The sequence below is a fragment of the Megascapheus bottae genome, chromosome 9 (assembly GCF_031878675.1).
Source record: "Megascapheus bottae isolate mThoBot1 chromosome 9, mThoBot2.hap1, whole genome shotgun sequence".
Taxonomy (NCBI): domain Eukaryota; kingdom Metazoa; phylum Chordata; class Mammalia; order Rodentia; family Geomyidae; genus Megascapheus; species Megascapheus bottae.
The window spans coordinates 36,018,151-36,037,896 of record NC_143517.1 but is presented as its reverse complement, the minus strand read 5'-3'; the positions used below and the strand labels follow the sequence as shown (position 1 = coordinate 36,037,896).

At 41.4% G+C, this 19,746-nt stretch overlaps 1 protein-coding gene across 1 annotated transcript in view; it reads left to right on the top strand.

Annotated features, from left to right (window-relative positions):
• Positions 1–19,746, top strand: part of Cdh17 (cadherin 17) — a 57,189-nt gene that overhangs the window by 14,645 nt on the left and 22,798 nt on the right. The window contains exons 2-9 of the mRNA XM_090338704.1: positions 902–971; positions 4,396–4,494; positions 11,129–11,263; positions 12,642–12,780; positions 14,113–14,271; positions 14,373–14,572; positions 17,706–17,837; positions 18,126–18,276. Of these exons, the coding sequence (XP_090194830.1) occupies positions 924–971; positions 4,396–4,494; positions 11,129–11,263; positions 12,642–12,780; positions 14,113–14,271; positions 14,373–14,572; positions 17,706–17,837; positions 18,126–18,276 (1,063 nt within the window). The 5' untranslated portion in view covers positions 902–923. The remainder of the gene's footprint in view (positions 1–901; positions 972–4,395; positions 4,495–11,128; positions 11,264–12,641; positions 12,781–14,112; positions 14,272–14,372; positions 14,573–17,705; positions 17,838–18,125; positions 18,277–19,746) is intronic.

The window sequence follows — 19,746 nt, the reverse complement described above, 5'->3', positions numbered from 1 at the left end:
GTTACTTAGCTTCCCTCAATGTCACAACAGTGTTTGAAATTTTAATGAAACAAACACAGTTTCATTTGTCTCTTTTTTTTTGGTTTGGCTAGTTTGGAATTCTTACAATAAGCAGCAATGTGGAAATATGCCTCACATCCTTATATCAGTACATCGTGGCAAGTGTCAAGATGAGAGGTGTGCAATGTGAAGACAAAGTGGACAGAGTTTGGATGTCTATTTGATCAGTAGAAGTGGCTGCATGTGTTACACAGGTTACCAGTACTTAAGAGACCATAGAGACAGTTGGTGAGGTTTGTGAGTGAGGGATTGTGAACATTCTTGGGTTGTTTCTGATGGAGGACTCTCATATATTTGAACCTTTGAACCAGAGCCACTAAAATTATTGCATATAGCTATCCTGACATTTGGTAAAACATATCTTCCTCAATCGTGTAAAAAAGTAAAAACTATAAACTCAGCCACAAATAATTTTTTTTAAAAAATCTGACAAGATAAGGGAAGGGAGAAAAGATGATTGGGAGGGGTATCAATATGTGAGAAGTAATGCACCTTCTCTCTGGCCAGTGTAACTGTAACCCCTCTATACATTACCCCGGCAATAAAAAAAAATCCAAAAAGAGTGGAAATCACACTCATTGCCGGCTATGTAAGAATCTCAAATGAAGGGCAATGAAAGGAGTGAAATTACAGACAACCCATTTGGAGATGTTGACTTTGTATAATCCCATGTTGGGGATCAGCTTCTGGAGGACTGGCGGCTCCCTGCAGAGGCAAGCTGGTGTATAGAATTCCATTTCTTTAGGTTTGTGACTGGATGTCAGGGGTGGATCTTCCCAGTGGGGCAGACCTTGTTTTAACAGGCTGACAAATGATCACCCTATCTCTGGTCTATTCACAGGCATTTAGCAGATAATAACAAGATGACCGGAGCCCATCTTTACGCCCTGTGTCTGCTGATGCTGTGTTTGGTAAGAGCAAGGATGTGCTTCTCTATTTCTTTATTGGAATCTTTCCCCATACGGGGAAAGGACTGCCGGCATCACTGAACTTGTCTAAGGTGGCCGATCAAATTGACCTTTTGGACAGAATGGACACTGTGCATTGAGTGATATTTTCAGTGAAATGGCTACACATCACCTGTGTACCTTTCAGTTGGAGGAATACTTTATCCTTACTTCTTCAAAGCAGACACAGTACAATGCATAAAATTTAACTTTATTTTCTAGTAGTAGTGGTAGAAGCCGGCCTTGCACATGCTAAGCAAATTCTTTATTACTGAGCTACTTCCCCTAACCCCACAGACAAATCTATTCTTTATTCTTTACATATAAAAGAACAGGAAGAAAGTTGTTTTTTTTTTTTTTTTTTTTTTTTTGCCAGTCCTGGGCTTGAGCTCAGGGCCTGAGCACTGTCCTTGAATTTTTCTCAAGGCTAGAGCTCTACCACTTGAGCCTCAGCACCACTTCTGGCTTTTTCTAAGTATGTGGTACCGAGGAATTGAACCCGGGTCTTCATGCATGCTAGGCAAGCACTCTCTACCACTAGGCCAAACTCCAGGCCCCTATTTTTAAACTTAGAAGACTTACCATTAAAACACATGAAGAAATCATTTTTTCAGTTTTGGACCCTTTTCTACTCTGTACTTGTCTTCTTACCGTTTGGAATTTTTATTGCTAACTGTATCTTTAGCCATTTGTTGAGTCGACCCTATTGTTGATAGGCTTCTATCCGGAGTGCTTGATGGGAACTAGACAGTTTCAGCACTTGACCTTGGTTAGATAGAGAGGTGTTCATTTTGTTTTACTCTTGAAGCTCCCGAGGTTCACAAAGGTTGACAAAATTTGGTTGTATTATGAAGCAAGATTATGGAGCTGTATCTTCTTTCTTTAATTTCTATATCCTCAGATCTCAAATCTTGCTTTTTTTTCTAGTATAAAAAAATCCTATGTGAAATTTCAAGTTCCAGAAAACACACTAGTGCCCATTCAGCTCAAAGTATTTGTAGAGTGACAGGCATACATCCATTCCTGCAAAGTTATCAGTGCCTTCCTCTGGATAAAAGGAGGACTAGAGTTCAAACTTTATGAGCAATGGGATTCTTATGGCTTGAAGGCTCAAAACATGTCCCCATTTTTGTACAAGTCTGTTGTCAAACATCCATTTTAGCCTCTCTTCTTCCTATCCTCTCTCTCAAGTGTTCTTTTCTACCTACATTATTGTAGATGGCGGTTGAGTCAGATCCAATTTAAAGTTGTTATTGTCACTTACCTATTATCTGAAACTAAGTAAGTAATATTAAACTTTGAACCCCAGTTTTCTTCCTTTGAAATGAATCTAATATAGTACTTGAGTAATGGGATGTTGCAGCTGAATAAGAAAATCCATTTTCTCTCTTGGATCAGTGACTAGCACAGCCTAAACACTGAATAAGAATATTTTTTAGTCAGGTGCCATGGCTCATACCTGTAATCCTAGCTACTCAGGAGGTTGAGATCTGAGGATCATTATTTGGAGCCAGTCCTGTCAGAAAAGTCCATGAGCCTCTTTATTCCAATTAATCACTCAAAGTGTGGCTCAAGTGCTGGAGCACTAGCCTCGAACAAAAACTCAATTATAACACCAAGGCCTGGACTTCAAGTCCCAGAACTGGCAAACACACACACACACACACACACACACACACACACACACACACACACACACACACACACACACACACAGAGGGAGAGAGAGAGAATTAGGTTTTAGCCAGGTGCTGGTGGCTCACATTTAAATTCTAGTCTGAGATCCAGAGGATCATAATGTAGAGTCTCATCAGAAAAGTTGGTGAGACTCCATCTCCAAAATAACCAGCAAAAAGCTGGGCAGGAAGTGTAGCTAAAGTGGTTGAGCACTGGCTGAGCAAATGCAAAGCCATAAGTTGAAACCCCAGTAATAGAAAAAAAACCCCAAACTTTTTAAATTAAAAAATACCTATTATTATAATAACATTTTAAATATTCGGTATCTATATTCACATGAACCCTGACCTCCAAGAAGGCAGAACGGCTTCTTATTCATCTTTGTAGCCTTATCATCTAACAAGTTCCAAGAACAGGCTAGAAACAAAACAGAGAATTGCAGAGTTGCCTTAGGAAGAAATGCTAAGATTTAAGACAGCTGAAAGATTCTTAACTAATACTCCTTGACGAGTGGCACACTCCCCTCTTGTCTGAGAAGGAGACGTGGATTTCTCCTGGATGAAGCGAGTCTTTTTGCCAGTTTCTCCACATTATTCCTCCAGGATCTAATGGTGTGGCTTGGTGACTCACTGTATTCGTTTGCATGTTGAAATCTTTACAGCCTTAATAGCCATATTAGTGGGCTGGAGGAGAGATTGGTTGCCCTGATAGAGGATGCAACTTTGAACTCTGGAACTGAGACCTACCCCTCCTTTCCTGCAGGCCAGTCAGCTTGTCCTAGTAGGAAAAGCAGAGCTTTGTCTACAGGGCCTGAAGGAAGGCTTTTGCAGTTTTCACCAGTGTGGTGGCCACCTGCTGGGGAGCGAGGGAGGTAGTGTGCTCCACAGAAAATACCATCCCCATCTTGGACCAAAGGTGCTGCAGCCTTGACATCTGCCCCACATTCCCAGGGAGCCGCAGTGTAACTGGACTAGATGTAGAAAAGAAGTGGAAGGCAGGAAGAGCTCTCCAAGAAGACAAACAGAAAGGAGAATGATTGAAGTCTGGAAGATTCACGGTGTGAATGAAGATTAGTCAAATCACACCCACATTTAGATTCCATCCCGCCCTAGCAATATTGGCCAGCATTGAGAATTTGAGCAATAATGAATGCTGGAGGGGATGTGAGGGAAAAGGAACCCTATCACACTGTTGGGGGGAAGGTAAACCAGTACAACCCTGTGGAAGGCGGGTGTGGAGATTTATTTAAAAAAATAACTAACCATAGATCTTCTCTATGACCCAGCCATACTACTCTTGGGCATCTACTCAGAGCCTCACAAGTCAGGATGTGGTAAAGACACTTACACATCCATGCTCATGGCTCCACTATTCACAATAGCCAAATGATGGGAACAGCCTAGATGCCCTGCACCAGTGGTTCAAGAAAATGGGGTGCAAAGGAATTTTACTCCTCTATTAGGAAGAATCATACCTCACTTGTAGGGTAATGGATGGATCTGTTCAGTGAGGTAAGACAGCTCAGCAACAAACTGCATATGTTTTATCTCATATGTGGAACATAGTTGCAAACTACAACTATTCAGGGCTCAATGCATTTACACACAGAGTGATTAATGGAGGGCATACTTGCTTCTGGAACCCTTAATACAATCAGCAAGTGACGCATCCATGTACGACCAATGCTGATTCTTTCTTTCTTTGTCAACAGACACCTGGATATAGCCAAGATGGGAAGTTTAGTGGACCCCTGAAGCCTATGACATTTTCTATATTTGAAGGCCAAGAACCAAGCCAAATCATCTTCCAGGTAAAGGTTACCTTTGATCACTGTCAGCTTGATTTCTCCTGCTCTCCTAGTGGATTTTTGCTCCTTTCTCTACTGCATAGTAGGAAGTAAAATGAAAATAATGGCAAGTCCCATTCTCTAGAACAATTTCAGAAATGACGTCAGAGGACAGGTGGCCATAGTGATATATGAGTTGGACTTCTGCAATCATATCTGAGGCCAGAGCCTCCATCCCTCTCACAAGGAGGTTGGTATTTATGGGCTCTGCTCCTCTCCTGTGATAGAAGGGGCGTGGATCCCTAGAGAGGCTCTGGCCCTCTGGCTGTCACCACGTCAGAATCTGAAGATGGGCCTTCTCTGTGTGGATAGCTTGCCTTTTCCTCCCTACCTCCTCTGTGCCCAGGACAGAGCCCTTGTCTCTATGTGTTAGCCAAAGCATACTCATGATGTTAGTTTTTCTGTCACTGTGAAAAAAATAAAAACAACTTAAAGGAGGAAAGAGTTATTTGAGTTCTTGGTTTTCAGAGGTTTCAGTCCACAGTCACTGGGCTGGTGAAGGCAAAGCACTCATGGTAGAAGGTTGTGGCAGAAGAAAGCTGATTAGCTTACAGTGGCCAAAAAGCAGAGAGATTAAAATCATCTGGAGATAGGGATCCATCTCTGAAAGCCTCCAGTGTTAGCTCCTGAACTAGGCCCCACATCCTATAGACCATTCTGCTATGAGCTCATCAGTGGGCTAATCCATTGATAAAGTCAGCATTCTCATGATCCGATCACCTGTCTGTACACTGCCAGCTGGGAAGCAAACCTTCAACAATGAATCTTTGTGAGTACACTTCCTATCCAAACCATAACACTGGTAGGTGTGATCTCATTTAGTTAGTCTGCTGTTGCAAGCATCTGACTGAAGAGTGTGCTCCAGGTGGGGTAAGGGCACTAACTAATTCCAGAAACGTATTGGAGAAGGAGAAAAACATGCTACTACATTTGCTAGATATTCCCTCAGGAAACTCCTTGGCTTTGGAACGGTTGGAGGGGCTGTGAGGAGCCTCTGGGGCAAATAATGGCTCCTTCCCACTGCCTGTTACCCCATCATCACTCCATTCCCAGGACAACACACAGAGGGGTTGCTGAAAGGTCTTCTAACGCACAGGAATCAATTTGACAAGGAAGGGAGTTCAGGAAAGACCCACTAGGGACAGCATCTTTGTGCCAGGAAAGGGTAGGGAATTGAACTAAGGACTGACAGTAGGCCACCTGGCTGGGGAGAAGAGGGTGAGAGGAAGTTGCAGAGACAGGACAGCCCTGCCTATTGAAGCTCTCATCAAAGAAATGGACTTGACTCAAGTTTCCATCCAGAAAAGACCCCTCTGGCTACAAACTAGAGGGGCAGAGAGAATATAGGAAACTGGTTTCAGTTGCTGGCAGGGGAGCACAGAAGATACACTCTTTACTTACCTACTTCCTCTGCCCTGCCTGGAAACACTTGGCTGTAAAGTCCTTTTGACAATTCTTATTCCTTCCATTGATGAACTATGCTTTATGTGCTAAAGAACTTCACATACTAGGTACACATTCATTCTCTTTTATTAACCAGCAATGGAACGCCTACTACGTACATGGCACCAGTAGGGTACTGGGAATGCCAACACTATCTGAGCCTCAGGGAGCTCTCGGTTGCAGGGGGAAAACTCACAAGTAAACGAATGTTGTTGTTTTTTCTAAAATTCTGAGGGTGGTCTGGTGGTCAAAGGACAGAAGAAAAAAGGGTGGCTGGTTTTCTTTCTTTCTTTTTAAATTGGCAAATAGAAATTGTACATATTTGGCCAGATGAGGAGGCAGGGTGTTTGAAACCAGTTCTGGCAAAAGTAACCATGAGAACCTTTCTTAAAAACAAAATAAAAGGAAAAACAAAGGTCTGGAGGTGAATAGTTTACTGGCAGAGGGTTTTTCTAGCATGCTCAAGACCTTGGGTTCAATATTGCTTCTATTAAAAATATACATATCCATGCTTACAAATATGTATATATTTTGGAATGGGTAAATAGAGCTAGTTAATATGTGTACCACTGGGTATTTTTGGCCTGTGATTAGGTAGAAGAATGCCAATGTTAGATGGAGATGGCAAGGTTTCATCAGCTAGCATTCCATCAACCCCTGAGCTGAATGCTGGAAAGTGGGTAGGAGTTCATGAACAGAAAACAGGTACCCAGGACAGCAGGGGATAAGGCATGCGGGTGGCATTTAGCATGAAAGCAACAGACAGGGGGTGATGCAATGTCCAGGGTCTACACCCCGCTGAGGGTTGGACTGGGTCTTCATCCTGGACAGGCTATTCCCTGCTGTCAGTGCAGTAGCCTGAGAAGCTGTGTGCTTGTGCAAGCTTTCTCTGTGATCGTGGTGAAGATGGGTTGGGTTGGATGAGACAAGAAGTAAGAGGTTCTTGGATGCCTTTTTGCCACAGACCAGTGAGAAGTGATGAGATGGTATTTAGGGAAAGGCAAAGGGGGTGCAATGGTCTGCATGTTGATGCCCCCTTAAATTCATGTTAAAGTCTAACTCCTAATAATAGCATTGGTATTAAGAGTTAGGACCGTAGGAAGTCATAGGTCATGAGGCCACAGTCCACGGAATAGGATTTCGAGCCCTTCTGAAGGACTGATAAACCCTGTTTGTCTCTGTTTCCATGTGAGGATACGTCGAAGGTTTCATCTATGAGGAACAGATTCAACTAGTCTGTTGGTGCAAATTGCCTGGCTCCTTCATCTTGGACTGTCCTCCCTTCAGAACTGAGATGTTTGTCATAGCATTTCAAATGAACTAAAATAGAGAAGAGGAGGAGGTAGACAGGGCGGTGGTTTCTGTGAGTGAAGGAGGTGAGGGGTCCTTAGGACAGATGTTAGGTCTGTGGTTTGCTTGCTCAGTGGTGTGTGTGTCTGTGTGTACTAGAGAGGAAAGCAAAGGTTTGTGGATTAGGCAGCTAGATGAAGATGCTTAGGAGATAACGACCATTTCAACCTGCAGATAGACCGTGTGAGGCTTCCTTAGTCCTATTCAAGTGCTTGAATGTGACAGCTGTAAGTACCTCCAAGTTCCATTCTGCAGAATCAACCTCCAGCTACATCCAGAGCTATAACCTGTTGATAGATTCGTCCTGGTACAGATGAGGTTAGCAGCCAGATGAAAAATGGTTCTTTGACTTAGGATCTTCAGGAAATCCAACATGTGGGATCCCCAGGGACAATAGCTTTAGGCTGCCTCCTCTCTCCCCTCTTCTCACCCCCATCCATGAGACTTTTCTTATGTGTGAGTTTCAAAATTCTCGAAATTGGATGTTGTAATTAATGTGCTGTGGGAACTCTAACAATTGAACCTCTTCTTTTTCTCAGAGCTTGATGTTGTTACTGTGTATTCAGTGACTTTCTTCAGTGAATTCTGCAAAGTCAGTATTCTTTGTCTTCTGTGGTCACTCAGGTCTTTGTTTAGTTAGCGAAATGCTCAGTTAATGACTGTACAGAAGTCACCTTAGGCAACTTGAGCCCATAAAACTTTACCAAGGGACACTGTGTGAATGCTGGGCACACCTTCACCAGTGGGGCAGTTACAGTTCTCCCTCAGCCCTCCCTTCCTCGTCCTCAGGCTTCCCTCACACATTCACAGCCCTGCTACTTCTAGAGCCCTTGTAATATGTCAGAAGCTCCCAAAGTCCCCTGGAGACATCTGAGTCCCTAGCTTTGTCTTGAATTTTTGGTGTTACCCTCCTTCAGGTAGCTATAACTTCAAGCAAATTGCGAATGGCATTAAAATATTTCTCTTATCTTTAAGTCATGGTACAAGGGAATTACCATTGAACAAATCCGTTTATAAGAAGTCCTGTGATGAATGATCCCAGTCCCCTTTCATCATTCTCCCCCATCTCTCCCTACCCAACTGCTTCCCCTCAATTTTCTTAATTTCATAGATTATACATTAAATATTATGATTGTATTCTCTACCCACTTCCTCTAATGAAATTTCCCTCCCAACAAATTGCCCCAGAGGAGAATTTGTAGTGAGTAATCTCTGAGTCAGATTAAATAAAGACCAGCCCTGAGAGAAGTGTTTCCAGGGAAATGCCCACAGAGTACATAGCCACGGTTCTCGGAGAGCAGGCCTGTGGGAAAGCCAAACCACTCTTGCCTTCCACCACCCCATGGTACTGAGGCTGTGGGCTGTCAAGGAAACTTCACATTGTAGGAACTGAGGATGGGATACAACACCACAAAGCTTGATTCTTACTGGCTGGCTCTAACCAGCATTTGCATAATTCCCGAGGTTCTGCATGTCCATAGACATTTTTTAAACTTTTAAGTTTGCTGTTGTTGTTCTGGTCCTCAGGCTTGAATTCAGAGTCTGGATATTGTTCCTGAGTTTTTCTTCTCAAAGCTAGCATTCTACCACTTGAACCACAGAGCTACTTCGGGATTAAAAAAAAAAAGTGTTTAGGGAAAAATAAGTCTCATGGATTTTTTTTAGGTGGTGGGGACTGGGATGGCTTTGAACTGGGATCTTCAGATCTCAGCCTTGTGAGTAGCTAAGATTGTCAGCCATTGGTGCCTGGCAATCATCACAATTAAAAAAAATTTTTTTTGTGGGTCATGGGGCTTGAACTCTGGGCCTGGGCACTGTCCCTGAGCTCTTTAGCTCAAGGCTACTGCTCTATCCCTTGAGCCACAGCCCTACTTCCCATTTTCTAGTGATTAATTTGCAATAAGAGTCTCCCAGGTTTAATGCCGGGGCTGGCTTTGAATCTCAGTCCTCAGATCTCAGCCTCCTGAGTAGCTAGGATTACAGATGTGAGCCACTGAGACCAGCTACAGTTGTTTTTAGAACCAACATTTTCATCACTGTCGTAGAGGAGAAAAAAGACCCACTCATATCTGAGGCTTTTCTTAAAACATAAACAGCAACACTTTTACTTCCTATACAGATAAAGCAGTATCCAGAAGCACATGAACACAAACCCATGATATTACTCATTTAACGTATCAACATGTCTTTTTCAGAAATCTCTACTTCTTCCTTGCTAACATACCATTTGATTCTGTAGCCACCAGGATGGCTATACCCTCATATACTGAGTCAGCTAACTCTGTTTCCATGTCTCTTCATAGTAACCACTAATGATTAATAGAATATTAGTTTATATGATATAATAATTGCATTCATTTTTGACCATTTAGAAGTTTTCAACTTGATCATTATTAATAATATATTATATATTAATAATTTATAACCAGCACGTGATTTATTATTTTTAAAAACTTCTTCAAGATAAACTGTATAGTAATGTTTATTATCAAAGGCTACATTTTATATCACCATACTGTAACTTTTTTATTTCTTTACTAACTTTGGCATTGTTTTTAAATATTTTAATAAAAATATATAAATATATAATTATGCAGCAACTTTCAACAATACTGAGGTCTGAAGTTAGAGCCTTATGCTTGCTAAGCAAACACTCTACCACTTGAGCCACATTCCCTCGACACCCTTCCCCCTTCTTTCCTCTCAGTTAATTTTTAGGTAGGGTCTCATGTGTTTTACTGGAGCTGGCTTTAGACCCTTTTACTTATGGCTAACTGTGTAGCTGGGAGTACAGGCCTGTAATAGTGCACTCAACTTATTGGTTGAGATGAGGGCTCGCTAATTTTTTGGCAGAGTTGGCTTCAAATGACAAGCCTCCAGATCTCTACCTCCTGAGTAGCTGGGATTACAGGAGTGACCTCTATATTCAGCTGATTGAGGAACTTTTGTATCTTCTTATTTTAATGGAAAATCTCTGGTTTTTGTTCTTAAAAGCTACCCCAGGAATACTGGTTATAGCTTTTCACACTTGAAAAGGGAATTAAGAGATTATATAAAGTATTAGGTAAGGCTTCGTATTTTTACTTTTTTCCCCTAGTCCTGGGGCTTGAACTCAGGGCCTGGGCTTTCTTAAGGTGCCATAGTACCACTTCTGACTTTTCCTGTGTATATGGTACTAAGGAATTGAACCCAGGGCTTCGTGCGTCCTAGACAAACACTCTACCCCGAGGCCATGCTTCTACCCCGGCCATGTATTTTTGCTGTCTCAATCTTTGCCATAATATGTAAAAGTACTTACAGGACAACTTTTCATTCTGGCAATAACGTTATACTTCTAATGTTGCTGAGTAATATTGTAGATAATTCCATGAAAAATATTATTTAACCCTGCATTAATATTTTTGTCAATGTTGAACTCAGAGTCTGAGCACTGTCCCTGAGCTTTTTGCTCGAGGCTAGTACTCTACGAATTGAGCTCCAGTTGGAGTAGTTTACTGGAAATAAGAGATTTGCTGCCTTTCCTGCTGGCTTCAAACACGATCCTCAGACCTCAGCTTCCTCTGTAGTTAGGATTGCAGGTCTGAGGCACCCGCGGCTGCATGATACATTAGTTCTTAAATGGCATGTATTTTGAGGGTTACATAGTTAATACATAAACTTTTAGGACATATCAGTTGCTTCAGTTGGCTACAAATTTCTTTTTTAGTGATCCTATAAATAAAAACAGCCTGAAGCGAGTAGCTTTCTATAAAGTCCACAGCCTTGTTTTTCCTCATGCCCATTTTATCTTTTGCTTTTTCCCCAGTTTAAAATCAATCCGCCTGCTGTGACCTTTGAACTTTCTGGAGAGACTGATGGAATATTTATGATACAGGCAGATGGACTGCTGTATTATACCAGAGCCCTGGATAGAGAGACGAGAGCTATACACCATCTTCAGGTAAAGGAGACCACACAAAGGACTGGAGCATCTGTGGTGCGGTTGACTCTGTAGCCTCCATCACCTGCCGGCCATTACAGCTGTTCTGACGTTCATGACATAGCTTATGATTCTCATATGACCTGTGTGTGTGCACGTGTGTGCGTGTGTGCGTGCGTGCATGTGTGTGTGTGTGTGTGTGTGTGTGTGTGTGTGTGTGTGTGTGTATGCCAGTCCTGAGACTTGAACTCAGGCCTCAATCCCTTCCTTAGTTTTTGCTTAAGGTTCTACCATCTGAGCCACAGCTCTACTTTTGGCTTTTTGCGAGTTAATTTGTGATAGAGACTGAGGGGATTTTTCTGCTCAGGCTGGCTTCGAACCTCAGTGTTTAGAGCTCAGCTTCCTGAGTAGCCAGGATTACAGAAGTGAGCCGTGAGCACCTCTTTGGGCTTTTTCCTTAAGGCTAGCGCTCTACCACTTGAGCCACAGCACCACTTCTGGCTTTTCCTATGTATGTGGTACCAAGGAATTGAACCCAGGACTTCATGCATGCTTGGCAAGCACTCTACCACTAGGCCAAACTTGCCGCCCCTCATAGGATCATTTTTAACCACTGCAGATGGGTAATGAAGAGGTGCAGCCTTCCTTAGCCTTCTTTCTTTTTGCAACTTTAAAAAGATTATATTTTATTGTTGGGGTTTTATTGTTATTTTTTATTGTATAGAGAGGTTGCAATTACATCTGTCAGGTAGTGGGTGTATTATTTCTCGAAAGTTGATACCCCTTCTCATGTTTTTGTAGCCCTTTCCTTCCTCACACCCCCTCCTAATCATCTTATTTTTCCCTTCCCTTCCCTTCCCTATTTTAAATAAACAAATAAACATATATACAATATACCAGGTAACAAAGTCAGATACATTAACCACATGAGATTAACTATAAGGGGAAAATAAGAGAAGAGAAATAACTTCACAAAAAACATTAAGAATGATAATCACAAAGATAAAGCTCTTGTTTCCCTCTCCTAGAGTTCATTTTGTTTAGTCTTGTCCTGTATGACCTTTTGTACATAGCTCTTGAGCTTCCTGTCAGGCTCCTTGGCTGTGGATTCTCCAGGGAGATGACCCAAACACCTCTGAGAGAGGACCTGGCCCTTCCATGTCAGCCCGCTCTGGGGCCCTGGCACTAGTCACTCAGAACAGAAACATGTCCAGGGGCCAGTACCCTCCGCGGCTGGCCAGAGTGAGCTGACTGGACCCTCACTTGAGCAGCTGTCAGTTTGGGCTTCTGTGGGTTCTTTGTCTTTCACAGTCACCAGGCCTAATTCCCTTCAAGGGAGCTTTGGGCTATGACTGGGAATCCAGTCTCACTGAGCTGATTTTCTCTTCCTCAACATCAGCTTGCTGCTCTCGATGCTCAGGGAACCAAAGTGGAAGGGCCCGTCCCCATCGTCATAGAAGTGAAGGACATCAATGACAACCGACCCTTGTTTCTTCAAAAGAAGTATGAAGCCTCAGTGAGGCAGAACTCCCGCCCAGGTAACAGGCGGGAGATATTTGTAGAAAATGGGACTAAGGTGGAGGGGGAGGTTTCTGTGGTTAACAGTCATGGTTCTCACTCATTCAGAATTCATCACCTTATATAAATTTCACAGTGACGTTCTGGGAGTTGCTATTATTATTAAATTTATTTTTGGTGTTGTGCTAGCGACTGAACTCAGGGTCTTGGTGCTGTCCTTAAGTTCAACTCAATGCTAGTGAGCCCAAATGCCACTTCTGGCTTTTTTGTTTGTTTGTTTCTTGAGGGGTGGTTAATTGGAAATAAGAGTTTTACACACTTTCCAGCCCAGCCTAGCTTTCATCCATGATCCTCAGATCTCCGCCTCCTAAGTAACTAGGATTACAGGCGTGGGCCACCAGGTGTCCAGCTGGGAATTGCTTTGTTTCCTACAGTTTACATCAGGGTTTTTTTTTTTTTTTTTAATCTTGGCCTTTCCCTGATCATTGCCTTTTGTTGTTGCTGTTGTTTTGTTTTGGGCTGTCCTATGAATTGTAGGATCTTATGCAGCTTCTTTGACCTCTAGGGTAGGGACATTCCTATCTTAAGTTGTGGCAATTAAAAATGTCTCTAGACATTGTTAAGTGTATTTTAGGGGGAGAGGTAGAAATCACTGGTCTAAACTGCACTTTAAAACATCTTAGAGCTTAAGAATGCCCTAGAACAGTCTGGAAAGATAAGCAACTCTTGCATTTCTTTACAAGAGCTTATTATAATCACTGGTACCCAGATCTCCCTTGCAAGTTTCTTTAATGTCTGGATTAACAGGAAATAATTGGGTTTATCACATCTGTTTCTATATTTTTTTCTGTTGTCACATGCTATTTTGGTTGATGTTGTACGTGAAGAAAATCTAACCTCACACCAATATGTAGTTGAAAAAGAGAAGAATATTTTAATAGTCTTTCAAGATGACGGTAGACATTCTTTGATAAGTTACCAAAACTTGAAAAGTGATAGTATCTTAAAGATTAGTTGCAATACAGAATGTGAAACCATGCAGATGACATGTTTTGTATTCTTTTGTATTCAGATTCACTGAATTAACTTGTTTTTTGAGTAGCTTTTATATAATTTTTATGTGCATAATTATAACTCCATAGACATCTTGATATTGACTCCAGAATCCCTAGAGACTTCCAGGGACCATACTTTGAGAAACCTGGTCCTCCATGAGGGAAGAAAGATAAAGATTGAATTATAGATTATACCTCTACTCTGTCTCTACTTCTTAAAAGACAAATGTGCTTCTGTTTGGCTTGACTTTCAATTACCTCTTGTTTCTCTTTTTCTGGCTATGTCTTGTTAAATAGGAAAACCCTTCATGTACGTGAATGCGACAGACCTGGACGATCCAAGCACCCTCAACGCGCAGCTTTTTTACCAAATTGTTATCCAGCTTCCCAAGGTTAACAACGTCATGTACTTCCAGATCAACAACCAAACAGGAGCAATATCGCTTACCCCACAAGGTAAGCCAAGGGACCCCCTCAGGACGCTGAGTCAGAGAAAGGGACTCCTGCTTGCCACCTTCAGAGGCATCTGCTTCTTTCTTCTCCTTTATGCCCTGTAGGGTCTCAGGAACTGGATCCAGTCAAGAATTCTAACTACAATCTGGTGGTCTCCGTGAAGGACATGGGAGGCCAGAATGAGAATTCCTTAGGTGACACAACATCTGTGGATATTACTGTGAAGGAGAATATCTGGAAAGCACCAGACGTCATAGAGGTTATAGAAAACTCTACTGACCCTCACCCCATCAAAATCACTCAGGTAGTGTCCAGATGACATCTAGAGCCTGTGAGATATGCAGCCTTGTTGGGTAGAGGCATTTAGAGTATATTTCCACATCACATAATTACAAAATATTAAATAGCACTGTATCTCTGAAGCTTATAGTTATGGGGAGAAAATTTGCATTCAAATGTGTGTGTGTGTGTGTAGTTCACTCACAGAGTGAAATCATGTACTGTGTATGTATCATATGCATATATATGGTTTAAATTTGGGCCTGCAAGTATTTTTCTTTTAAAAATCTGCTTTCAGATCTTGCAAGGGAAGTTTTGGCTCAACAGGCTCATCTTTATATATATATATTTTTTTATTATAATTAATAGAAGGGTTACATTATATTCAGCAGATAGAAGGTGCATTACTTCACATATATTGATACCCTTTCTCATGTCTTGGTCCCCATTTCCCTCCCCCCACCCCCTCCCCTCATCTTGTTTTCCTCCCTCCCTTATCTGACTGCAAATAACCAAATACGCATATATAAAATATATCAGATAACCAGGTGAAATACTGTAACCATATGAGATAACCAAGGGACAGCAAAAGAGATGAGAGATAACCTAGTACATTAAGGACAACAATCACTTGTTTTATGGCTTTTGTTTCTATATCCTGTAGGTCCTTTCATTTAGCGTCTTTCTATATGGCCTTATGTATCTAGGTTTTTCAACAGGCTCATCTTATCAGAGGCTGAGGGACAGAGACAGGACTAGCTCAGACTGAAAGAGCCATGGAGGGTAACCATTCTCCCTGGAGACCTCCTGTGTATGTTTCACAGTCCCATTCATTGTCTCTTTTCCTACTACTGTGGTGGCTGCTCTCACCCAGTGACTTTCCCCTCTGCCTGAGCTCCTGCAAATCCAGTCTGAAGCCCAACACTGTCTCATCTGTTCTGGAAGCCCAGGTGAAACGTTGGCAGGAAGTCTGTGCGTGGTGGTAGGGCTTTGGGTTTGGAAGGAGATGCCTGTAACCACATTTTTGCTCTTCATTTATGACTGATCACAAAAAGTAACACATCACATCTAACTGTCTTGAGTCCTAATTTCTCCTGAGTAAACGGAGAGAGGAATATCTCTCTGATTTATTGAGAAAAGGCATAGAAGGTTGTATCAGTGAAAGTAGATATATGTTCATGTTATATAAAAAAACCCAGTTAATCCAGTCTACAGTTCTCCTAAGATTAGTACACACACACACACACACACACACACACACACACACACACACTTCAGTGTTCTATTAAGAGTCCATGGCTGGCCCACATTATAACATCAGTTGTCTAAGGTTATTGGGTATTGAATTAATGAATGTGACCTTTAGTAAACATAATGAATGAATACAGGAATTCTGCCTTATCACCTAAGCACGAATGCCACCACTCATTACCTTCGCAATGTCTGATTTGGTGCCTGGACCAACATTAGCATTCATGGCATTCATAAATGCTACAGAGAACTTATTCATGTGCTTAGATATTATTAGAACTCTATAATAAAAGAAATCCTAAGGTCCCACATAGAAATTGCAGCCTAGAGAAAGTGGCTGGCTTCTCTGAAATCCATGAAGACCCAGCAGAGAGGTCTTTACTCTTGAGAGAAAAAGAGAACTCAGTTTAGAGTTTAGAACCAAGAATGCAGTCTTGACATGGGCAGTGGATGGTGTTTAAGTAACTAACAAGCACAAAACTATTCCTGTGAGAACTTTCCAAGTTGGGAGACTAGTTCTCTGTGGAAATTTTAAGTAGTTCCAGGATTTTGGATTTTTTTTCAGGGTGGGGAAGGAGTGGACAGTCATGGGATTTGAAACTGGGACAGAGCCGGGGCCTGTCCCTGAGCATTTTAGCTCAAGGCTAGCAATATGCCATTTTGAGCCACAGCTCCACTTCCCATTTTTAGGTGGTTAATTGGAGATAAGAGTCTCATGGACTTTCCTTCTCCGGCTGGCTTTAAACCGTGATCCTCAGATCTCGGTATCTTGAATAGCTATAAGGGTGAGCTGGCTGTGACATCTGTGTGTGTGTGTGTGTGTGTGTGTGTGTGTGCGTGTGTGTGCGTGTGTGTGCGTGTGTGTGCACTCCAGTTTCTTCATCTGTAAGCTGGGAATGACTATAGTCTCTGGTTCCTAGGGGCCATTTGGTGCTTAAATGAGATGATACATGGAAGTGTTCAGAATTGTGTGTGGCATGTGATATACTCTCTATAAATATTATTATTGATATTACTAATAGAACAACAGAGAAATCAAGTTCTGCCTGAACAACAAGTAGACTCTTCTTCCTTTGGAGCTCATTCATTCTTTGTTAGGTTGCTTGAAAAGTAAGTCTAGATGTTGGCAATTATTCTTATTATTGAAGTTGTAAACACTAAGTGTAAGTGTTTAGGAGGAATGTACCCTACACACACACACACACACACACACACACACACACACACACACACACACTTACATGTCTTAAGTAATTGCATGAAAAATCTCTGACTGTAGCCCTTACTGTTTTGAATTCATCTTCACTAGTGAGCTCTAGACACTCCTACATCATGACTTAATTCTCAGAATTCTGGCTACGAAGTCCACTTGGTTTCCTAAGTTGAGGTTTTAGGCATATGAGCTCCTTGGTTCAAACTTCTGAAAGAAAACAAGCCATAAAGCCATAATTTGCATTAGAGAAGAAACATTCCTGTTTTTAATTTAATTTAATTTTTTTAAAGCAACAGCACTTTTTTTTAAAAGTCTACTTTAGGTTGGAAAGAATTCAGGGTGTGATAGGTCATGCCTGTAATCCTAGCTACTCAGAAGGTTGAGATTTGAGGATCATGATTCAAAGCCAGCCCAGGCACTAAAGTCTGTGTGACTCTTTTCTCCAGTTAACTTTCCAGAAAACTGGAAGTGGTGCTGTGGCTCAAGGAACAGGGTGGTAGCCTTGAACTGAAGAGCTCAGGGACAATGCCCCAGGCCCAGAGTTCAAATCCTATGACTGACAAAAAAAAAAAAAAAAAGGAAAACACTACTGACACGGAAAGTTTTCAGGAGTTTCAAATGAGAAATGGGAAGTTGTTGGTTTCTTGTCTAATTCCACTGTGTCCTTCCTGCTCATGGACTTTGGGGCCCTTAGGTGCAGTGGAACGAGCCAGGAGCACAGTATTCCTTAGTTCAGCAGGAGAAACTGGAAAGATTCCCGTTTTCAATTGACCAGGAAGGAAATATTTATGTGACCCAGCCCTTGGACCGAGAAGAAAAAGATTCAGTGAGTACAAGGGGAGGATTTTTGTGAGATTCTAGCAAAGCCCGCATCTCCTTTCGATGAAAGTAAAATGGATTTTACTTAAAAAATGCCTGGGTTCCAGACTTAACTTAATATTAGTTCTTCAAGACATCATAGTTTGATAATCTCCTCACCTGTTTCATTCCCCTACCCCCTCCCATTTCTCAGTTCTAATTAAGTTGACCATAAGGGGGTGGAGCAAGTGGAACAGTCATCTTCTCTGCCAAGGGAACAAGGAAAGCGTTCTAACTCTGACCTTCCTATTTGTAGTATGTTTTTTATGCAGCTGCAAAGGATGAGTTTGGAAAACTACTTTCCTACTTTCTGCAAGTTCATGTGAAAGTTATAGACATCAATGATAACCCACCAACATGTCCATCTGCAGTAACTGTATTTGAGGTCCAGGAGAATGAAAGACTGGGTAAGAAAAGGTTGTTGCTCAGTGCCATGTTAACTCTTTCTCTGCCTTTTTGGGTCAAACATGGGTGTTTAGTTGTCTATATCTGAGTTTGGATGTGCCATGAGAATTATACAGGCACAATAGCTGACATCGAACTATATCTTGTATTCTTTTTTTTTTAAATTGACATAAATTGCTTATGTAAGGAGGTTTTATTTTAACAAGTCCATATATGCATACAATACTCATTTTGCTTTATTTTATTATCATTTAAAATAATCTAGCAGTAAAAATGACTGACTCAATGTGCCAATTTATGTGTACAACGTATTTTGATCAGAGTCACCCCTTCAACAATTCTGTCTCCCGTCCCAGTCTTTGTTACCTAGTTCTATTTTCACATAGATACATGTATGATGGCTCAATCTACTGAGTATTATTCACCCACCATTTCTCTCTCTATTCATCTACTCCTTTCTCCTTAATCTCCAACCTCCTCAAGCAAGACATGTTTTAGCTTCCAAGTATCCATTCTGTATGGTTAGTTAGTTGTTCAAAGGGGTTACTTCATAAAAATCCACCCCTAGGTATGTCATATTTTAGTTAGTTTAATTGTGTATACGTGCATGTGGCAATGAATGTGTGTTCATATTTGGTTATGTTTACATCCAATTTCCACCTATGAGACAAAACATGTGCCTTTGTCTTTCTGAACCTTACTTCACTCAACATAATTTTTCTTTTTTAAATTTTTTATTGTAATTAATAGAGGGATTGCAGTTGTATTTGCTGGATAGAAGGTGCATTACTTCTCACACATTGATACTCCTTCTTGTGTTTTTGTCCCTATTTCCCTCCCTCCACCCTCAACATAATTTTTCCATGCCCATCTTATTTTCCTGCAAGTGACATAATGTTCTTATTTCTGATGAGTAAATAAAGTCACACATATACACAAAATATATATGGAATATATGTTATATATACATATTTAGATAAGAAATACATATATGTATGTGTATCTCACAATTCTTATTCCATTTGTCTATTGTAAAACATCTGCGCTCTTTCCATAACTTGGCTATGGTAAGCAGTTCCATAATGGACGTGGGTGTGCGATTGTCCTTGGTGTATCCTGATTTACAATCTTTTGGGTAAATGTTTAAGAGTGGTATTGGTGGGTCATTAGGTAGTTTATGTTTAGTGTTCTGAGGAATTTCCATACTGCTTTCCCTAGTGGTTGCACTACTTCACATTTCCACCAGTAGTCCATAGGGTTCTTGTTTTTCTCTCACATCCTCACCGTGTTTGTTTAAATACCTATTCTGGGGCTTAAACTCTACCACTTGAGCCTAGGACCATTTCTGACATTTTGGTGGTTAATTGGAGAGAAGCATCTCACAGACTTTTCAGCCCAAGCTGAGCCTCCTGAGTTAGCCTGAGCGCTGGTCTCAGCCCTGAGCAGCTGCTGTTGTGCGTATGCATTCTTGA